This window comes from Sminthopsis crassicaudata, chromosome 1, assembly GCF_048593235.1.
Source record: "Sminthopsis crassicaudata isolate SCR6 chromosome 1, ASM4859323v1, whole genome shotgun sequence".
Taxonomy (NCBI): domain Eukaryota; kingdom Metazoa; phylum Chordata; class Mammalia; order Dasyuromorphia; family Dasyuridae; genus Sminthopsis; species Sminthopsis crassicaudata.
This window is the reverse complement of record NC_133617.1, coordinates 553,679,963-553,700,746: the sequence shown is the minus strand read 5'-3', so window position 1 is coordinate 553,700,746 and position 20,784 is coordinate 553,679,963. Positions and strand designations below refer to the sequence as shown.

Sequence of the window (20,784 nt, the reverse complement as noted above, 5' to 3'; positions counted from 1 at the left end):
CCCGTCTCTGAGGTAATACTGAGTATTGCAGTAGTTTGTGTAGTTCCCCTAAACTTCCATAGTGATTTGCACAAGGTAATCTTAACAATATTTGCTGACTTCAGGGACTCTCAAACTACTGCCTGCGGGCCAGATGCAGTGGCTGAGGTCGTTTATGTGGCCTGCCAGGTTATGGCAGATGGGCTGAGGGGTGGAGACAGAGTGTTTTTTGTTTTGTTTTGTTTTGTTTTGTTTTTGTTTTTACTATAGTCCCCCCCTCCAATAGTCTGAGGGACAGTGAACTGGCCCCCTATTTAAAAAGTTTGAGGACCACTGTAAATGAATAATCGTTCAGAGTTGCCTATCTGATATCAGCTGTTGTCAAACTAGTAATTTTACTGATCTAAGGAACTTTCACTGAAAAAATCCCCTTTACCAATGCAAATCAGCAATTGCTCTGTAACATATAGTTTTACAAAATTGTTTAGAGCCCCTGAAAATTGATTTACCTTGTATTACACAGCCAGTATTCATCAGAGATGGGATCTGAACAACAATGTTCCTGACTCCACTAAGCCACAATCCTACTCTATATCAAGTAGGTAAAGCATAGGATTTAGAGTCAGGAAGATGTGTTCAAATCCGTCTTCAGACTTCCTTGCTAGATTCTGGACAAAACACTTACCCTCTCTCAGAATCAGTTTCCTTATCTATAAAATGGACATAATAATAGCACCTACCTTATAAGAATGTTGAAACTCATCAAATGAGTTACCATATGTGAAGAACTTTGCAAATCCATTATATTTAAATGCTAGATAATAGTAGTAGTAGTAGTAGTGGAATTTTATTAGAATTTAAACTATTGGTCTACCAGCATTCAAACTTACAACAAATGAACTGTATAATAGTGTCAAATATTTAGAGTTGGGAGAGACTTTAGAAATAATTTTGCACTGGTACACAAGCACCTTCATTTTACAGATGAGGAAACTAAAGCAAACAGGGGAAAGTGATTTACTCAGGATCCCACAGTTGGTGTCTAAAACCAGCTTTGAACTCTAGAAAATGAGTCTCCCTCACTCCAGGCCTGACACTTTATCCACTGCCCTACCTACATGCTCTTATATCTAGCTAGAGATAGGTGACCAAGACTGTTTGTCAGAGGTGTTGTAGAGAGAATTCCTGCGCCAGGTAGGAAGTTGGGCTAGATGACATCTATGAACCTTTATAATTTTAGGATTCTTTGAAAAAAGAAGACATCAGTTCAAATTGCTTTTCAGAGAATTCCTTTCTCAAAAGAAAAAAAAAAACACCTAAATTCTAAGAGAACAAGCAAAATCAGTGTTAGTTAAATATTTAACATTTATTATATCAACCACATTGGATTTCGATCATGTCTGTGATACAAAAGAGCCATATTTTTATGAGCCATATGTACAATAACAAGCACATCAAGACTCCTTTTATGATAGTGTATAGAGTAGTACATCAATGATCATTTTATAGGTAGGTGTTAGAGCATGATTTGATTATTGTATGTTGTTATAGCGGTATCACAGTCACATAACTGCTTTTGTCTATTTTTGGTCATATTTGTTGTGTACTTGAAGACAAAGCTCTTACTGAGTAACACAACCCCCAAATAGAGCATTTTTTCTAAGTGAAAATTCACTTCCTTTTAGGATGTGAATTCCATTAAGGAGACAAAAGTGGAGATGGCCTTGAGATACCTTTTCACACCTCTAAAAGATCACTAAAAAAAGCAGGAGCAGAATTTGAACCCATTTTATGTTTTAATATTTACGTTGAAAAAGATATGAAAAGTTTGATGTTTGCAAATATGTTAGGTCTTATTCCTATCCCTCTTTTAAAATTTGGATGATCTTCAGGCAAAGCATGAAAACTTTGCTTTTCAGGCAAAATATGATATTTGTCAGTCTGGTATGCTAGTTACAAAATATATATATATGTATATATATATATATATTTTTTTTTCCCCTTGAGAATATGTTTGCATTGAAATGAAAAATTTGGCTTGACTTCTTTGTTGCTATATTTCCACTCACTAATGTTGCAATTTTGTTTGTGTTTTAAGGAAAAAAGAGCAAGTCACAGCAGCAGTGACCCCTCCAGGATAACTGCAAATAGAACAACATCTAGTACGGTAAGTACCATCTATTGTGTCATTGTGTGATGGAGAATTTTAAATATGACATCATATATCCATGATGGGGGAAGAGGTTAAAAAAGTACAAAAATCATTCTTGATATTTATTTGTCTCCCTATTTATTATGCAATGATATGCTGATGTTAGCATATGGAGGCAAAACAGAAATTGAATTAGCTTTTTTTTTTCATGAAGTGCTTACATCTTAAGATATGGCTAGATTATTAAAACTTTTCAGCTTTGAGATCAATAGGTGGTTTCAAATGGATAACTAGGTGTCGTTGTGGATAGAGTACTGAGCATGGAGTAAAGCTCCCACCTATGGCTGTTTCTACTTCTCATATAGAGAATTCAATGGCACAATAGACAGAGCATCAGATCTTGGGGTTAGGATTAGAATGAAGAATCAATTAGGGTTAAGAGTCAGGAAGGCCTCAGTTCAAAGATAGCCTCAGAGACTTACTACTAGTTCTGTGACACTGGAAAAATCATTGAAGTTCTGTTTGCCTCAGTTTCCACCTCTGTAAAATAGGAATAAAAATGGTGATTAAAAAAAACACCCTTCGCAGACATGGCTCTTTTCAACAATGAGGTTATTCAGTCCAATTCCAATAGATGTGATGGAGAGAGCCATCTGCATCCAGAAAAAGAATTGCAGGGATTGAATACGGATCACAGCATAGTATTTTCACTTTTGTTATTGTTTGCTTGCATTTTGTTTTCTTTCTCATTTTTTTTCCTTTTTGATTTAATTTTTCTTGCATAGCATGATAATTTGGAAATATGTATAGAAGATTTGCAAATGTTTAACATATATTGGATTACTTGCTGTCTAGGGGAGGGAGGAAGAAAGGGAGAAAAAATTGGGACACAAGGTTTTGCAAGAATGAATGTCGAAAACTATGCATATATTTTGAAAATGAAAAACTGTTATAAAAAAGCATCCATTTCCTAGGCTTTTTAATGGAGATCAAAAGAGATAATATTTGTAAAGCACTTGTTAGCACAGAGACTGGCACATGGTAAACACTTAATAAACATTTCTTCTCTTCCTTCCCCCCCCCAACACCAATAAAATTTATGAGTTACTCTTTCTATAACTGGTCTTGCCTTGCCCTTTTTCAATTGAACATATGATTTCATTCCCATGTAATGGTTTGTTACCTTTTTTTTCCTGTTGGCATAAAATAAAAAGGAATACTTCACCAAGAATTCTCTTTTAGTATGGGAGAATAGAAGATGTTTTGTTTTAAAACTTTATGAAACAAAGTATAAGGTTTTACTTAACCAAATATTATAGGAATACTATAAAGACACAGTGTCATTTGGAATCTAGAATATAAAAAATTACCCTGTGAAGATTCTTAAAATAAGAAAACTTTTGAAACACAACTGGTTTTAATTGAAATATTAATTATCAAACCAAGAAATTAATTAATTGTATAAACAAGATGCAAGAGGTGATCAGTCCACAAAAAAATTTTAAATGCAAATTCTAAATCAGTCACTGTGCCAGGCACTGAGGAGATAAGTAAAAAGAATGAAACAAACCATGCTTCTAAGAAACTTCTATACTAATGGTATTTATAGTTTGGGAGATAAAGTACTGGCAGCTGGAGTATTTGGAAAAACTTCATGCAGAAGTTAGTGTCCAAGTTGTGAGTTAAAGGAAGAGATGGATTTTATGAGGCAGAATTAAAGAAGGGAACACATTCCAGGTGTGTGGGGAGAGTGTGCCGTGCATAGGAAATCCAGAGAAGGCTTTGGACTTAAGCAGATTTAGATTCAAATTATGTCTCTGATATTTGCAGGCTATGTGACCCTGGATAAGTCATGTAAACTATCAGTTTAGACAGTTTTCTAAAATGATACATTTCAGTACAGATGCCCATCTGCATTGCTGGAAAGATATTACTTATAGGAACTTCCTTATATGAGTAAAATTTAAAAAAGAAAAAAATTAAGAAAGATAAATTAAATCACAGTTTATGTAAACCTATCTGAATGCCAACCCTATTTTGGGAAAGCTCTTATACAGTCTTTCAATAGAAAAAAAAAATAATTTTAAAATGAGTTTACTGTTTTAATAATTTTTTCATGTTCATCAATTAAAAAAAAACAATTAAATTAGTACATCAATTCTTGGTGTTTTTCTAAGAAATGATGATGGAGTCTAGAAGGTTAAATAGATGGCTAAGGTCAAAATAATAAGTGGAAGTTCCAGGATTTGAACCCAGAAATCCAAGAAATGATAGTTTTACTATAACCTGCTCTCATCATAATGATAATAATAATAATAGAATTTGTGTAGTGCTTTAAGATTTACACAATGCTTTACATATATTATCTCAATTGATCATCACAAGAACCATATGAAAGTTAGGTGCTATTATTATCTCCATTTTACAGATGAGGAAATTGAGTCACGCGACCTGGGTTCAAATTCCAGCTTTGCCCTTTCAGCTGTGCCTTTGAGATCTTAATTTCTCGGACTCTCAATTTCTTTCTCTGCCAAATATAGGGTTGGAATAGAAAAAACCTCTAGATCCTAGTCCCTACAATGCTATCATGTATGACTACAAAATTTACTCTTCACTCTCCAGTCCCCTCCCTTTCTTTGCCTCCAGCATAAGATTTGCTAGATATTGAATTAGAGAGACAGACTACCTTTTGAAGAAGGAAAAAAAAATCCCAGGTGACTAATTGTTCATCATTATTTATGAATGAGTTTGTTAATACCTATCCCCACCATAGGTATAAAATCATGGAGGAAGGGAGTAGAGTGGGTGTGGGGTAAAGGCAGAGTAATCCTTAATGGGATTAATAGGGAAATTGGACTATATGGCTCTTCTCTGCCCACTCACCCCACTCCACCCCATCCCTCCAAAAAATAATGTAACAAAAGCGTGAGCGCAACCAGTGGAATTTGTTTCCCACTCTTGGGAACCTTGTGGGCCCACTTGTGATCTATTGTATATAATCTGAGCTGCTTAGGGTCCCTCATTGCCCAATCCCAAACCCCCAGGGCATCTCTGAGTGCCCTAATTTTGATCTAAGCAATCACACTGGGTGAATTATGTGGCATGTTTCCACAGTTTAAAATTTTCGAATTGAGTGTATATATAGCAGCTCTTCTGACAAATCAGTCACATCAGTCCAAGCACTTCTCTTCCCTGAAGGAAGCTGGTGTGTGAGACTCCGTGGTGAAAGGAGGTGGGGCCACTTAGGCAGGAAGGCGGAACCCACATACGTAGCTACCCTCGGGACCAGCTGTGTCCTATCCAAGGGAGAACTACTGGACAGTGATTGTGTCAAAAACGGAAACCACAACTAGGCTCCTCTTAAAGCAACAAAAATAAAAAATGAAAACGTTTGGAAAATAAGGATCTCTGAAGTACAGGGAGCTGAAATTCAGAGTGACTCAGGCTTCCTGCATAAAGTGAGTACTGCTTTGGGACTGCTTCCCTGCTCTGATCTGGCTTCTCTGTATTACATAGTCACTTCCTTGGTAGCCTTGCTCCTTCGCCTCTGCCTTTCCCCTTTGCCTCTGCCTTTCCCCTTCACCTGCTGCCTTTGAGTCTGACTTTTTATTGAGTGGAAAAAATGTTGCTCTATGGATGAGTTTAAAGTTTAGATAGGGTCTCTTCCCTCCTCTCCCCTCCCCTTCTCCCTCTAGCTAGCTTTTCAATTGGGAATGCAGGTAGAGGTAGGGACAGAATGTGTAGGGTTAAACGCCACTCAGGACATCTAGATAACCTAAGCAGAATGCTGAAATATAGAAAGTAGATCTTATTTTTTATATGAAATCAAATTTGTCTTCACTACTTTAATTTATCCAAATTATAGGATAAATGAACATTAAAGTTTTACATAGACGGGGGAGATGGTGAAAAGGTCACTGGATTTGTCCTCAAAGGTACAGAGTTAGTATTCTGCTTTCCTTGCTGATCATCCGGGTGACATTGGCCATCATTTCACTTCTCTGCCTCAATTTCCTCATTTGTAAAATGAGATGAGCTCCTAGGCCTATTTTTAGTTCTAACATTCTTTGGTCATGATGTACTTAGCAGTGCATAGATGGGGTGTGGTATCCAAAGGAAATCTTTTGTTGTGACATCAATACTCAGTTCCCATATACTCGTCGATACTCTAGTTATAAAGAGCACCACATTATGTTTTAATAAGTCCTGTTCTTCCAATTGCTCACTGTTTCCACTCCCATTAAATAGTATTACCAAAATTATTAGAGAAAATAATCCCCATTTTACAGCTATAGTTACTGAGGCACAGAATATTTAAGTGACTTGCCTAGCACCATGCAGGTTTTCAGGGAATAAAAATAAGGATTACAAACCAAATCTCTGGCCAGCAAGTCATTCCTTTAGTCACCAAGTTATGGGATCATAGGATTTAGCTCATTTTACAAAATTTTACAAAATAAGACCCAGAGGGGTTCACAGTTTTTATTTGTAAGAGGTTTAGAATCTGGGTCCTTTGTTATTTAATAGTCTGTGGACCAGTCATTTGCTCAATCCGGAACTCTATTATATCATAATACCTTTTTATACTGATTTGCTATCAACACAGAGCATAGAAATATATGAATTTATTTGAATAATATTTTGAATTTGAATAAATGTTTATGCTGCTCAGTCAACCCCTGCATTGCAGTGAGTTTTATTTTTCTTAGAGACCCAGCAATTGAATCTGTGAAAGTGAATATTCTCATTATAAATAAGGCTAGGGGCATAAGGGATGGAAGGAGTGTTTTACTTGCCATATTGATATGGTAAAAAAACTATTTTCATTTTAGCAAAATCATGCTTCCTTAAAGATCTCCAAAATGATGGAATAAATGCTCTGACAAGATGGGAACAGAATCAATGTGAATGTAGCAATGCTCTCCAAGTTTTCTTAAACCCTCTATTGAGTTATGTAGATTGCAGAATTTAATAGGTATAAATATCTATTGTAGTTGAGTAGGCTTATGTAATTGAGCGGCACATTTCCACTGAATGAATAGATAATGATTTCTGAATATTTTTTTTTGGTCTGGCCTTCTGGTTTTACATCATAGGGAACTCCTTGTTAGAAACCTATCTTCACCAATGAGGAATAACTTGTCATTTAGTTATGTCCGACTCTTCACAACTGGGATGGACTATGTTGTCCATGGGTTTTTCTTGGCGGAGACATTGGAGAGGTTTGCCTTTTTCTTCTCCAGTAGATTAAGGCAAATAGGGTTAAGTGACTTGCCCAGGACCATACAGCTAGTCTAAGTCCTGATTTGAATTCAGTTAATTTCAACTGGGTCCTTATTGCAGCAAAACAGGGAAGGAAATAAACAGTGTTATACCATCTACTATGTGCCAGGAGATGTATAAGACCAGTATCTCTGTGTGAGGGCTTGCTGAGCCCCCTAGGGCTGCTCATCCACCTTTGTCCACTTTACTCCACTCTCCCCTGGGGCTCCAAGCAGCTGTAGCACGTATGGCAGCCACACCCTAGTGAAACTCTATCTCAGCAGACAGGTAGCCTCAAACCTATTGGTGAGTTAGGGTGACGTCTACCTCAAGCATGTGAAGACTTCTAGACAAATGGGTGATGAGAACAGTTTGTCCCATGACCATATGGGCGCTGAGGCAGTGCTTGGAGCACTTAGAGCTAGGTTAGATATCCAGGTGGCCTAGGTCATCTACTGATTCCAGGCCATTACCAGTCATCCTGACCTTTGTCCTGCCTTCAGTGACTTCAGTGACTCTGGAAGATAGAGTTAGTCTGATGACTTTGTGCAGCTCTGCCTTATTAAATCCAATTCACACACAAGCCAGAACCTTAATCCCCTGATGTCACTGGTCCTCTTCAAAATCAAAGGATGAATTATAACTCAGGTCTTCCTGACTGCAAACTCAGGGCTCTATCCACTGAGTCCTCTAGCTTCCTCTTGCTAGCAGAACAACTATTTGTCTGCCATATATCGTCTTAAGGAGTTATCTGTAGCACTGGGAGATTAAATAACTTGCTCCTGACACCCATGATTTCCTGAGTTTGAGCTTTGATGTGCCTGTTTTATAGAACATACTAACCATATTATTTTCCACAGTAAAAAGTCATAATTAATAATATATTTATTAATAATAATAGTGAGAAGGCTAAAAAAGAGACTTTAGAATAAAACAGCTTTTTCACTGATTCCGGAACTCTCTCTATTATATCATAATATCTCTTTATGCTGATTTGCTATCAATATAGAGCATAGAAATATATGAATTTATTTGAATAATATTTTGAATTTGAATATCAACCATTCATAAAAATTTACCTTTTGATCTTTTCTTAAAAGTCCTTTTCAGAATTGTATCTGAATAATCAATGACTAAACATTTATCCCCTGCTACACACTGTGTTATAATGCAGGTTTTTAAAAGTTACAGCTTTCAGACTGTATTTCAGATTATCATTTGTTCACTTTTTTGTTCCAAATCTAAATAGTTCTATATCTAAATAACTAAATAGTTACTGGCCTCTATCTATTGAGCCATTTAGCTGTCATGAGTACTTTTAATCAAAATCTTTTAATTCTCTTGAGCCCAAATTTCCTCATCAGTAAAATAAATATTGCACTTGATATTCTTTATGTTCTTTATATTGTTTTTTTATATATAATATGTTCTCTATGTCAGGGCTTCTTAAAGGCTTCTTAAATTTATTCTTTTCTGTGCACCTGGAATGTGACCCATGACTTACCTGATTAGGAAGCTCCCTCCACCAATGCATATCAGCAGCCTCTGAACAGTTAGTTCCCTGGGACACAAAAGGGTTGAAGAACTTGCATGTAATACGGAAGTCGGTCTTCCCACCTCAGGTTTTGATCAGACTATTCCATGCTGCCGCCTGTGTGGCAGAGCATACCCACATATATGTGGTTTTCCACAAGTTTGTTTAGTTCCTTTCACCACAACCATCGTGATCTCACAAAAACCCCATTAAGCCCCCTTGTAATTGGAGTGAGAAAACCTGGGGTCAAATTCTGATTCTGACACTGTTCCCTTTTGTACTTTTGTGGTTGGTTTTGGTCAGTCATTTCAATTCTATCTGATTGTGACCCCATTGAGGATCTTCTTGGCAAAAATACTAGAATACTTTGCCATTTTCTTCTTTAGTTCATTTTATAGATGAGGAAACAGAGGCAAATAAGGTTAAGTAACTTGCCTAGGATAACACTGTTAGAAAGTGTTTTAGGTCAGAATTGAACTCAGGAAAAGCTGTCCTCCTAACTCCAGGCCCTGCCTGTATCTATTGGGCCATCTAGCTGTCATGCGTACTTTTAATCAAAATCTTTTAATTCTCTTGAGCCCAAATTTCCTCATCAGTAAAATAAATATTGCACTTGATATTTTTTATGTTCTTTATATTGTTTTTTTATATATAATATGTTCTCTATGTTAGGGCTTCTTAAACTTTTTCCATTCAATATCCTTTTCATCTGGGAAATTTTATATGACCCTGGGTATATAAATATATAAAATAGATATACAAGTCAAATGTTTACTAATAATAAATCATAATTTCACAACCCCAACATTCAAGTTATAAATAACAAGACCCCAGATGGAGTTGTGAGCCACAGTTTAAGAAGCTGAGTTCTATATTAATTCTCTATGAGTCTAATGAAATGTAGAGTATAAAAAGTCTGATAATAATAGTATCCTTATACCCAAGAACTCATAAATAAAACTTTATTATGTGATTCTTTTAATCCCCTGCTAAAGTCCTACTGATGATTCATCAAGGCATGGAGGTGATGCTGAGTTTTCAAGAGTTACATGAGCAGAGCAAAAGCCCTGTTGGGTCCTCCCAAGCCAGAAAGATTTCAGGTACTGCCCAGCATTGGATTCTGTGTCTGTAGCCAAAGACCAGCCTTGCTAAGTTTAGAGAGAGGTGCATGACCAGAAGGCTGGAATATCATTGACTACTCAATCTTATGAAGTCATTTAGCACAACTCTTCATTAGTCAGCTAACTGTTGGGAAGGGGGAGGTAAAAGTAACATGATTTCACAACTTCAAGCCTGGGCAATTGGAAGAATAGCAGGGTCTTTTATAGAAAGAGGACATTTAGACAATGTAAAGATAGAGTTGGAGAAAGAGGAGAAAGTTGGGTTCATAATGAAATAATGGATTTTTTTAAAAAGGAACAGAAGTCTTATTTTGTAATATTTTGCTGACAACCTATGTATCAGAAAATTGTTTTGAGTGCAATAGACCTATGAGAGCAACTCTATAATGGTTTTTCTCCATTAAATAACTCTTAACATTTGCTACACCCTATTTTTCAGAAAGTTTATCGTGGCAAAGTGTATTATCTTTTAAATTAGTCTTTGGAATTTCTATCAGTTGTCTGTCTTATCCAGAGCTGAACATGCCATTTAATTGAACTTATCCTTATTTCTGCCTAGCATACTGCTATCCTTCCAAGTCATCCAGGTTCTCAATTTACAAGTCATGCTCTACCTGTCACTCTTTCCCACCCCATACATTTAGTCAATTGCCAGAAATTATCTTTTCTACATCCCCCTCCCCCCCCCCCCCGCCACATCTCTGGCATCTGTCCACTCCTCTTCACCCACATAGTCACCACTTCAGTTTAAGCCTTCATCACCTCTCCAAGGAGTATGATTAAAAACTTCCTTTTTGGTTTCCTCTGCTTTTAAGTGTCTTCCTATTACAACCCTTCCTCTATTCAGAGTGATGTCATGTCCCTATCTATAAACCCCAGTGGCTACAAATTACCTCTAGAATCAAATATAAACTCCATTGATATTTAGAGCTATTTACCAGTGACCCAAAACTAATAATCCAGGCTTATTACATATGAATCTCCTACCTACTCTATCTAGACCAGAGAGTCTATAGTTCCTTACACAAAGCATCCCCTTTCTTTTCTTCATGCCTTTCTTTGTACAAGCTGTTCTGTATGTTTGGAATGCATTCTTGTTTAAGACTCAGCTTAAACTCTAATGGATATACAAAGCCTTTCCTGATTCCTTCCCTTCATAAATCAACTTATATTTATTGCATATGTATTTTGAATATATTTATTTAAGGAGTAGGAAATATCACATGACATCTCAAACATACACACACAAATGTGTCCTCCAATAGCATATAAGTCCCTGGAGGCATGAACTGTCTCACTTATGTATCTGTATTCCCCAGTTCTTAGCCCAAGATTTGTGCATAGTGACAGTTTAATAAATGCTTATAAATGATTGTTTGAAGTATTTGAAATGTAAAAAAAATGAATGTATTTTAGTAAACTATTTGTATTTGAGAAATTATAACATGCTTCCAACTTCATTCCAAGTAGTTAATTTCAAATTGCCTTTTTATTTAACAATATAAAACACATAACCAAAATAAAAGTTCCAGTTAACAGTGTATAAATTCACAAGAGTAAATAAGGTCCTATTGCAAAGGATCTCACAGATTTACATACCTGGTCTTAATGAGGGTCAAATGATACCATGTCCTCAGTGTACACAGTGTAATTCATTGATTCAAGAAATTATTTGTCTTCAAGGCATCGATAAAATTTAAAATATATTTGTTTTGAGTCAGGTCTGACCCAAGACAGTCTGGTAGGTCAGTTTCAGAATTGAAACAAAATGAAACATTCACAAATTTCCTTAACATTTAAGAAAAGAAGATTTATGTAACAATTTTTCAGAAAGGTAATTCAGTAAGGATGCAGCATTGAATCACTCTCCCCAATGTGAGATGGGTCTTTAGGGTGATCAAGTTCAAGGTTTAGTTCTGTGGGTCAATTAAATCTCAGTGATCATCACCTTTTGAGGTGGAGATAGAGATGACTTAGCCTTGTTCTTACTGCAAGGCATTCTCACTTCCTTTTCCAATAATTCTTTTCACCTGTTAAATATATTCTAATCTCTCTATGAGGATACTGAAATCAGAGGGATGAATGAAATCCCCAAGATCACATACATCAATAAAACCAGGATTGAAACCTAGATCTCCTGATTGCCATCTAGTATTCTCTCTACTTCATCAAGAATACTGAGCTCAAATCCAGATATCCCAGATCCACATTCTAGCATTGTTACTTGCTACCTGTGTGATCTTGAACAAGTCACTTCGTTTTTAACATTGTTTTTGTCACTTCTCTTTTGTAGATCTCAGTTTTGTCATCTTTAAAGTGACTTTAAAGTGACTTATTCAGACTGGATGATGTTTGAGGTCACTGCCAGATCTCTATTTGTGAGCCTTTGTATGAATAAATAAATGAATGAGTGAAGCATTTACTAAGTGCTGTGAAAAGTACTGTGGATATAAGTAGAAATGCATGACAAACCCTGCTTTCAAGAGCAACCTTTCCATCTGCTATTGGGCTGAAACTTTCATGTATGTTGTCTCCATCATTGCAGTGGGAACTCTTTGAGTTATGATTTCCCTATTTCATTAAAAAAAATAAATTTGAGGACTATCTAATCCAAGCCCCTCACATTTCAGAAAGAGAGGTATAATGATTTGTCTAAGATCATAAAGGATTCAAACACAGGTCTTCTAATTCAAACTCCATGCTTTTTTTTCACTGTCACCCTGCTTCTGTTCCATCTAATGGCATTTCTATGTGCATATTTACCTAGTCTTTCAAGCCTTAGAATCATCTCTGATGTTCTCCAGAACCATTAATGACTAAACAGTCCTGGAAACTGTAATGCTTCTTTCATTTGCTCCCACAGCTACTACCCCATTCAAGCTCTTGCATTATCTTTTTTCATGGACTGTTTCAGTAGCTTCTGGACTGGCCTTCTTCCTGGTCTCCCCATCTAACCATTTTTTCCTACACTCCCCTGATAGATTAATCTTCCTCATGCACAACTCTTATCCTAGCTCAAAAGCTTTTTGTTGCTTATCAAAGGCTAAATTCCTTAGTCTAGCATAGAAGATCCTGTGTAGTGTAAGCCCAGCCTATTTCTTTAGCTTTATTTCATACCACTCCCTTGTATACACTCTGTAGTACTCCCTATTTCCAGTCAAACTGAACTATTCTCTCCCCCCTCCAAATGTTCCATAATGCTTTGTTTCTGTGTTTTTGCACATGATATTCCTTCCATCTAGAATAGCAATTCTAAAAGGAAGTACATAGGTCTGGGATCTCCCTCAAAGGTCTACAGATGATTTTCATGGGGTCCATGCACTGAGATGAGGAAAAAATTACCTTTATTTTCATTAAACATTGACTTTTATTTTGGTCTTATGTGTTTTATTTTATGCATTTAAAAATATGATTTTTCAGGATATTTTACCAGACAAATTTACCAGACCAAAGAGATCCATGACACAAAAAGATTAAAATAAAGTAAAATAAAATATTAAAATAATGACAATAATAACAACATTTACATAGCATAGTCTTACCCAGGATCACTCAGTAGCTAGTAAGTTTTTGAGGCAGGATTTGAAATCAGATTTTTTTTTGGAGACATTTGGGCTTACATTACTTGCTTAAGTCATATAGCTAGTAAGTGCCCAGGGTCAGTCCACCAGTGTTCTATGTAATCTGCCATCTAGCTGCTCCTTGAAATCAGGTCTTCCTGATTCAGAGCCTGATATTCTATCCACTGACCCATTTAGCTACCCCTGTTCTAGAAAGTCTTTTAAGATAGTAAATTAGGCCATCTTTTGTCACAGTTATTACCTAGCCCTTAGTCACTGAATGAGCATTGTTTCAGGCAAACTGAGACCTGGGAAAAATCTCGATTGAAAGGCCAAGGTCACCCACTGCATCCTAGGCCGACACCACTCTGGACTTTGATAACTCTAGGAGGAGAGAGAGAGGTTCCTTTCTCCCACTCATATCCAGTTCATTTGCAAATCATCCTCATGATGTCATTGGTCCTCTGCCAGATGGACAAACAACAATAACATCAGAAAGTATTCCTATACCTCTGTGTTTGACTTTTGAAATTCTACCTTTTCATAAGTCCCAGATCTGAAATTATTTCCCCATGAAGTCTTTCCTGAATACCTCTTTCTGTATACCCCAAGTAGATAGGCTTTTTCCTTTACCTGAACCTTTTGATATGGCACATTTATCATGCTATCTTGCATTATAATTATTTGCCTATCTACAATTATCTGAGTGTGTTTTCTTTTCTTCTCTATAAGATTGTAAGCTCCCTTAGGTTTCAGGGACTATATGTCTATTTTTTATCTTTGTGCTCTTAGCTGCCCAAGGAACCCAAGGCCTTGTATATATAATATGCTAATAATATGGTTGGATTGATTTCACCAATTTTATATCACAAAATCAAAAATGTAACAATGAGAAACCTTTATAAAAATTGAAAAGAATAAAATTATGTATCAATTCTTCTCAAAGGCAGTATCTTGCTCTATAGATTGGTTAACCTGAGAAACCCCAGTGCAGAAAGGAAGAAAGGAAGTATGCATTTATTAAATGTCGACTATGTGCCTGGCCTTATGCCTTAAGCTCTTTAGAAATATTATCTCATTTGATGCTCCCATCAATCTTGGAAGGTTGTATTATTATTATCCCCATATTTCAGTGGAGAAAACTGAGGCAAAAATCAAGTGAGTTGCCCAGGATCACACAACTGGTAAAACTGAGGCAAGATGAATCCAGCTCCTCTCAATTCTAGGCTTAGTGCTTTATCCATTAAACCACTGAACTATCTTATATAATATAAAAATATACATACAACATAAAAATACAGCATAACATAGTTAAAATTTGATATGAAATTCACACACTAATTTTCTCATTCTCTCTATAATCAGGCTTCCAGCCTCATCATTCAACTAAAATTGATCTCTCCAAAGTTATCAATGGTCTTTTACCTGTCAAATCCATTTTTTTTTTTTTGCTTTTTATTTTCAAGATATATGCATGGGTAATTTTTCATCATTGTCAAGTGCAAAACCTTTTGTTCAAATTTTTCCCCTCCTTCCCTCCACCCCTTCCCCCAGATGGCAGGTTGACCAATACATGTTAAATATGTTAAAGTATATGTTAAATACAATATATGTATACATGTCCATACAGTTATTTTGCTGTACAAAAAGAATTGGACTTTGAAATAGAGTACAATTAACCTGTGAAGAAAATCAAACATGCAGGTGGACAAAAATAGAGGGATTAGAAATGCTATGTTGTGGTTCATAGTCATCTCCCAAAGTTCTTTTGCTGGGTGTGGCTGGTTCAATTCATTACTGCTCTATTGAACTGATTGTTGTTGAAGAGGTCTGCATCCATTAGAATTGATTATCATATAATGTTATTGTTGAAGTATATAATGATCTCCTGGTCCTGCTCATTTCACTCAGCATCAGTTCATGTAAGTCTCTCCAGGCCTTTCTGAAATCATCCTGCTGGTCATTTCTTACAGAACAGTAATATTCTATAATATTCATATACCACAATTTACTCAGCCATTCTCCAATTGAGGGGCATCCACTCAGTTTCCAGTTTCTGGCCACTACAAAGAGGGCTGCCACAAACATTTTGCACTTTCCTTCCTTTAAGATCTCTTTGGGATACAAGCCCAGTAGTAACACTGCAGGGTCAAAGGGTATGCACAGTTTGATAACTTTTTGAGCATAGTTACAAATCGCATCAAATCCATTCTTGATACTCATCTTGACTTCTCTGTAGTCTTCAACACTGACATTTACCTTCTCCTTGATACTTTCTCTTTCTGAGTTTATAGGCTGTCTCCCAGTTCTCTTTAGTCTCCCTTGCTAGATTTTCATGTATATCCCATAGAGCTCAGCCCTGGCCCCTCCTTTGTTCTCTTTCTACTGTGTCACTTGGTGATCTCAGCTCCATGGATTCAACTATCCTGACTATGTTGATGATTCTTAAACCTCTTTATCTAATCTAATCTCTCTGCCTATCTCTAGTTTCACATCTCCACTTGTGTTACACATCCTTAAATGGATATGACATAAACTCAAAGGGTCCAAAAGAGAATTTGTTCTCTTTCTCCCAACCCTCCCTTATTATAATTGAGGGCATTTATCAGTTTTCCAGGCTCATTATCTAGATATCCTGCATGCTGAGTAATTCCTTAATATCTCTTGCCCTCCATATCTAATAGTTGCCAAAAGCTGTTAATTTTACTTTTGCACTATCTCTCTGATACATTACCTTGCCCCCTTCTCTCTTCTGATTCTGCAGCCTCCCTGGTGCAGACCCTCACCTCCACACACCTGGACCATTGCAATCGTCTGCTGGTTGATCTGCCTGCCACAAGTCTCTCCCTCACCCCAGACCACTCTCCATTCAGCTACTATGGTGATTCACTGGCTGTCAGCCATGCTTTCTTTCTGCTAAAGTCTGACTTTCCTGACTTTTTAAGTCCCAGCTAAAATCCCACCTTTTTACAGAAAGTCTTTCCCAATTCTTCCTGTTTATTCTGTTTGTAGCTTATTTGTTCACAGTTGTTTGTATCTTGTCTCTTCCATTAGATTGTAAGCTCCTGGAGGACTTTTGCCTTTCTTTTATTCCCTGGAGGGTTAGCACAGTGCTTGACAAAGAGTAGCCACTTGCTGCTTATTATTTCATGTGTATTGCCTGACTGAATTAACAGTGTGTTGTCCTGTAAGTCCTAGAAGAAGAATGTAGAGCTTGGAAGGGAGCCCTTCCGCCATCCAATCATTTTACAGAGGGGGAAGCAGGCTTTCAAAGGGAAAGTGACTAATATAAGCTCATTGGGTTCATTAACATGTACCAGCAGAGGTAGGGTTAGAACTCAGGTCTTTTGAGTTTCAATTCAGTGTTCTTCCCACTATATCAAGTTGCTTTTGAGGAATACTTGAGATGATACTGGTCTCTTAAATGTGTTGAATTAAGTTGGAACTGATGTAGTCTTTTTTTCTATTTGTAAAATGTGTTATAATTAGGAGAAATATCCAGATTTGGTTATTTTACATTAGAATTTTCTGAAAGTGGGTGCTTCAATTTAAATCAGTTCAACAAACAGCTATTAAATGTTTGCTAGATACACTATTCTAAGTCTTAGGGGTTCAAGGATGAAAAATAATAGTCCTGTTGTCAAGAAACTTGTAGTAAAGAAAAGGAATACATTAATAACTATGACAATTTAGTCTATGAATAAAATGCTTAGGAAGTAAATAAAAACAGAGATGGTAGAGAGTCCATTTTAGATCAGAGGAATGACATTTGCATTTTTTCTGAAGGCAAGAAGGATCAGGAAATAATGAAAGATTGGAAATATAAAATGTACAAATGGCAGTAATATTTCGTAAAGATGAAAAAATAAGTTGGAGTTAAACTCTGGGAGGCCTTGAATGCCACACTACAAAAAAAATTTTTTTTTGGCAGAAAATGGGGAACCATTGAAGGTCCTTGAGTGGAAGAATGACATAATCAAACTTTGCTTTGGCAATAACATTTGGAGAATTTGAAGAAGGCAGAATGGCTAATATGACAGAAAAAGATAATGATAAATATTGTAGGAGATGTGGGAAATCTGGGACACTAATAACATTATTGGTGGAGTTGTGAACTCTTTGGACCATTCTGGAGAGCAGTTTGGAACTATGCTTCAAAAAAAGGGCTATAAAACTGCATATCCTTTGATCCATCAGTGTCTCTACTAGGTCTGTATCCCAAAAAGGGAAAAGGACCCACAGATACAAGAATGTTTGTAGCAGCCCTTTTTTGAAGTGTCAAGGAACTGGAAACTGAATGGGTCAGTTGGGGAATGGCTGAATAAATCGTGGTATGAATGTAATGTACTATTATTGTTCTCTAAAAAATGAGCAGACTGATTTTAGAAAAGCCTGGAAAGATATGAACTGATGCTAAGTGAATTTGAGTAGAATCAAGAGAACATTGTACATAGCAACAAGATTATGTGATGATCAATTGTGATGGCTGTGACACTTTTCAGCAATGACATGATTCAAGGCAAATTCTATAGACTTGTAATGGAAAAAAACATTTGTATCCCGAGAGCAGACTATGGAGATTGAATGTGGATTACAGCTAAGATTTTCACCTTTTTTGTTGGTGGTGTTTGCTTGGCTTTTTTTTTTTTCTTGTTTTTTGCCTTTTGATCTGATTTTTCTTGTGCAGCATGATAAATATGGAAATATGTTTAGAAGAATAGCACATATGTAACTTATATTGGATTTCTTGCTGTCTATGGGAGAGGGGAAGGAACACAAGATTCCAAGACGAATGCTTAAAACTTCCTTTGCATGTATTTTGAAAAATAATAGGCTATTATTGTGTTTTTAAGAGAAAAAAAAAAAGAATTTAGAGTAGGAAAAGACTGAATGGAGACAATGGGGCCAATTAGGAAACAATGCTATAAGGAAGAGGCAGTGAGCAACAGTACTGATGACTAGAAAGGTGGATTTGACAGAAGTCGAACTTGCTGGATGGGGAAGGAAGGGAGAAAAGAATACAAGATAATTATGAAGCTTGGGGCCTGGGTGAGAAGGAAGATGGTGGTGACATCTACAAAGATGAGGCAATTAGGAAGGGCAGAGAGAAGGTGATATAAGAGAAGGGGAAAATATGCTTAATTGGTTTGTGAGACCATGTTCCTTTGAAAGAAATTTTGTCTCGGGGCTTCCTTAACTTCCTTTAAATTCTCCTATCTTCTATCTTCTACAGGAAGCATTTTCTATTCCATCCCCATTATTCCTACTGCCTTCTTTATTTTTTATTTTCCCTATATATAACTTATTTTTAGACATTAGTTTACTTGTTGTCTTCCCCTTTAGATTCTAAGTTCCTGGAGAGCAGAAACTGTCTTTTTCTTTTTTTTTAATCCTTAGAATTTAGCATAGGACCTGGCACATAATAAGTGCTTAATAAATGTATGTTGACTGAAAAAGGGAAGACTGACCCTGCTCCCCTCAAAGAGGCCTTTAGGAAGCAAGTACTTTGATTAATTTGCTGATCTTTTTAAATTTAAAACTGTCAGCATTTTGTTTCCTAACCTTGGGTTCTGAAATATCACTCTTCATCCATCAAATGAATTTTAAATCAGATTAAATCCAAATACTGTATCAAAATAAAGCCATTAATCAACAATATTTTTAAGAGAACTATATTTGTAATTAGACATCTTGGGTTTGAATCACTTACCTGGGTGACCTTGGATATTCTCTGGACCTTAAATTTCCTTATCTGTAAGATAAGAAGGTTGGGTGACATAATTCCTAAGGACTTCAAATCTGTAGTCCTATGATTCAAATTCTAACATTCAAAATTGAGTATAATTTTATCAGCCAGTTACAGAAATGAAAAATTTTCAGGCCCTCATCCAACGAAACTATATGTGGTACTTTAGTAGTTCATATTAATGGTATATTAAAAGAAATATTAACTCATTCCTTCGTAGCGTCAAAGAAATCATTATCACTTAGTGATAAAGGAAATGAATGAGCCAAAACTTCATTCTTTGAAATCTTCTATTTCTGTGCCATAATTCACACTCTCATAGACATTCTTTTTAAAGTAATTCAAAAATTACTTTAATCCATGACTTTGATCCATCTAATTTTTCTTTTTAGTTGTTGTTGTTGTTATTGAATCATTTTTTAGTCATATCCAATGCTTTGTGACTCCTTTTGTGGTTTTTGTGGCAAATATCCTCTAGCACTTTGCCATTTCCTTATCCAATTTATTTTAGAGATGAGGAAACTGAGGCAAACAGAGTTAAATGATTTGTGCAGAATCACAAAGCTAGTAAGTGTCTGAGTTCATATTTGAACTAAGGTCCTTCTAAGTCTAGGCCCAACACTCTATCCACTGAAACACCTAGTTGCTACCCCTTTGCTTACTTTTATTTTAGTTTAGTCTCTATTTGTTTTATACTTTCTATTACTAATCTTTCAGTTTTGTCATCTGATGATCCCTTTCACTGGTGTGCCAGTAAATATTTAACAATTGGTTCTCTGCAAAAGTATAATCTGCCTTATTAATATTTTTCCATTACTTTCTTAAATTTAGAAATCAACAGAATGATAAATCAAGTCTTGATTTGTAGCCTTTGCTAATTCCTGTGGTATAAATATTCATACAGAAAATTTAACAATCTGTTCTCTCCAGTCTTTTGAGATGGCTCTATTTTTGCCTTTGTTTATCTTTACAGGGGAATCAATCATAGATTTAGAGCAGAAGGGGTCTTTAGAGGACACTGAATTAAACTTCCTCATTTTACAAATAAAGAAACTGAGACAGAGAGAATAAGTAATGCTTATTAGTTACATATATTTTCCCTTAGAAACAACATTTCTTCATTTAGGCTATCGCTTTTTTTAATGCACAGTTTTAAGAAGTATTTCCATGGAACACGTCTGACTTAACTTCTAGGATTTTTTATTTTTTGATCCTATTCCTAGCACAATGTCTAACACATAGTAGGTGTTTAACAAATGCTTATTGATTTATTGGCATCATCTTACAATCAGATCAAGCATTCAGATTTCAGTAAGACCTAAAAATCCTGTTCTGACCAATAACTCTGACAAGTTTGGTGTGTTAATCAGTCTTTCCAAAAGCTCCATTCTGTCAGGTTAAGAGGCTGTTATTGTTGCTACTTCACTTTT

General features: G+C 36.0%; 1 protein-coding gene across 8 annotated transcripts in view; it reads left to right on the top strand.

Moving 5' to 3' along the window:
* Positions 1–20,784, top strand: part of CAST (calpastatin) — a 121,338-nt gene that overhangs the window by 23,746 nt on the left and 76,808 nt on the right. For 5 of the 8 annotated variants that reach the window (XM_074282024.1, XM_074282025.1, XM_074282026.1 and 2 more), the window contains exons 3-4: positions 2,078–2,146; positions 16,373–16,489. In XM_074282024.1, coding sequence (XP_074138125.1) covers positions 2,078–2,146; positions 16,373–16,489 — 186 coding nt within the window. Of the gene's footprint in view, positions 1–2,077; positions 2,147–5,429; positions 5,590–16,372; positions 16,490–20,784 lie in introns of those variants that run through there. The other 3 variants (XM_074282031.1, XM_074282030.1, XM_074282029.1) reach the window with 2 other exon arrangements.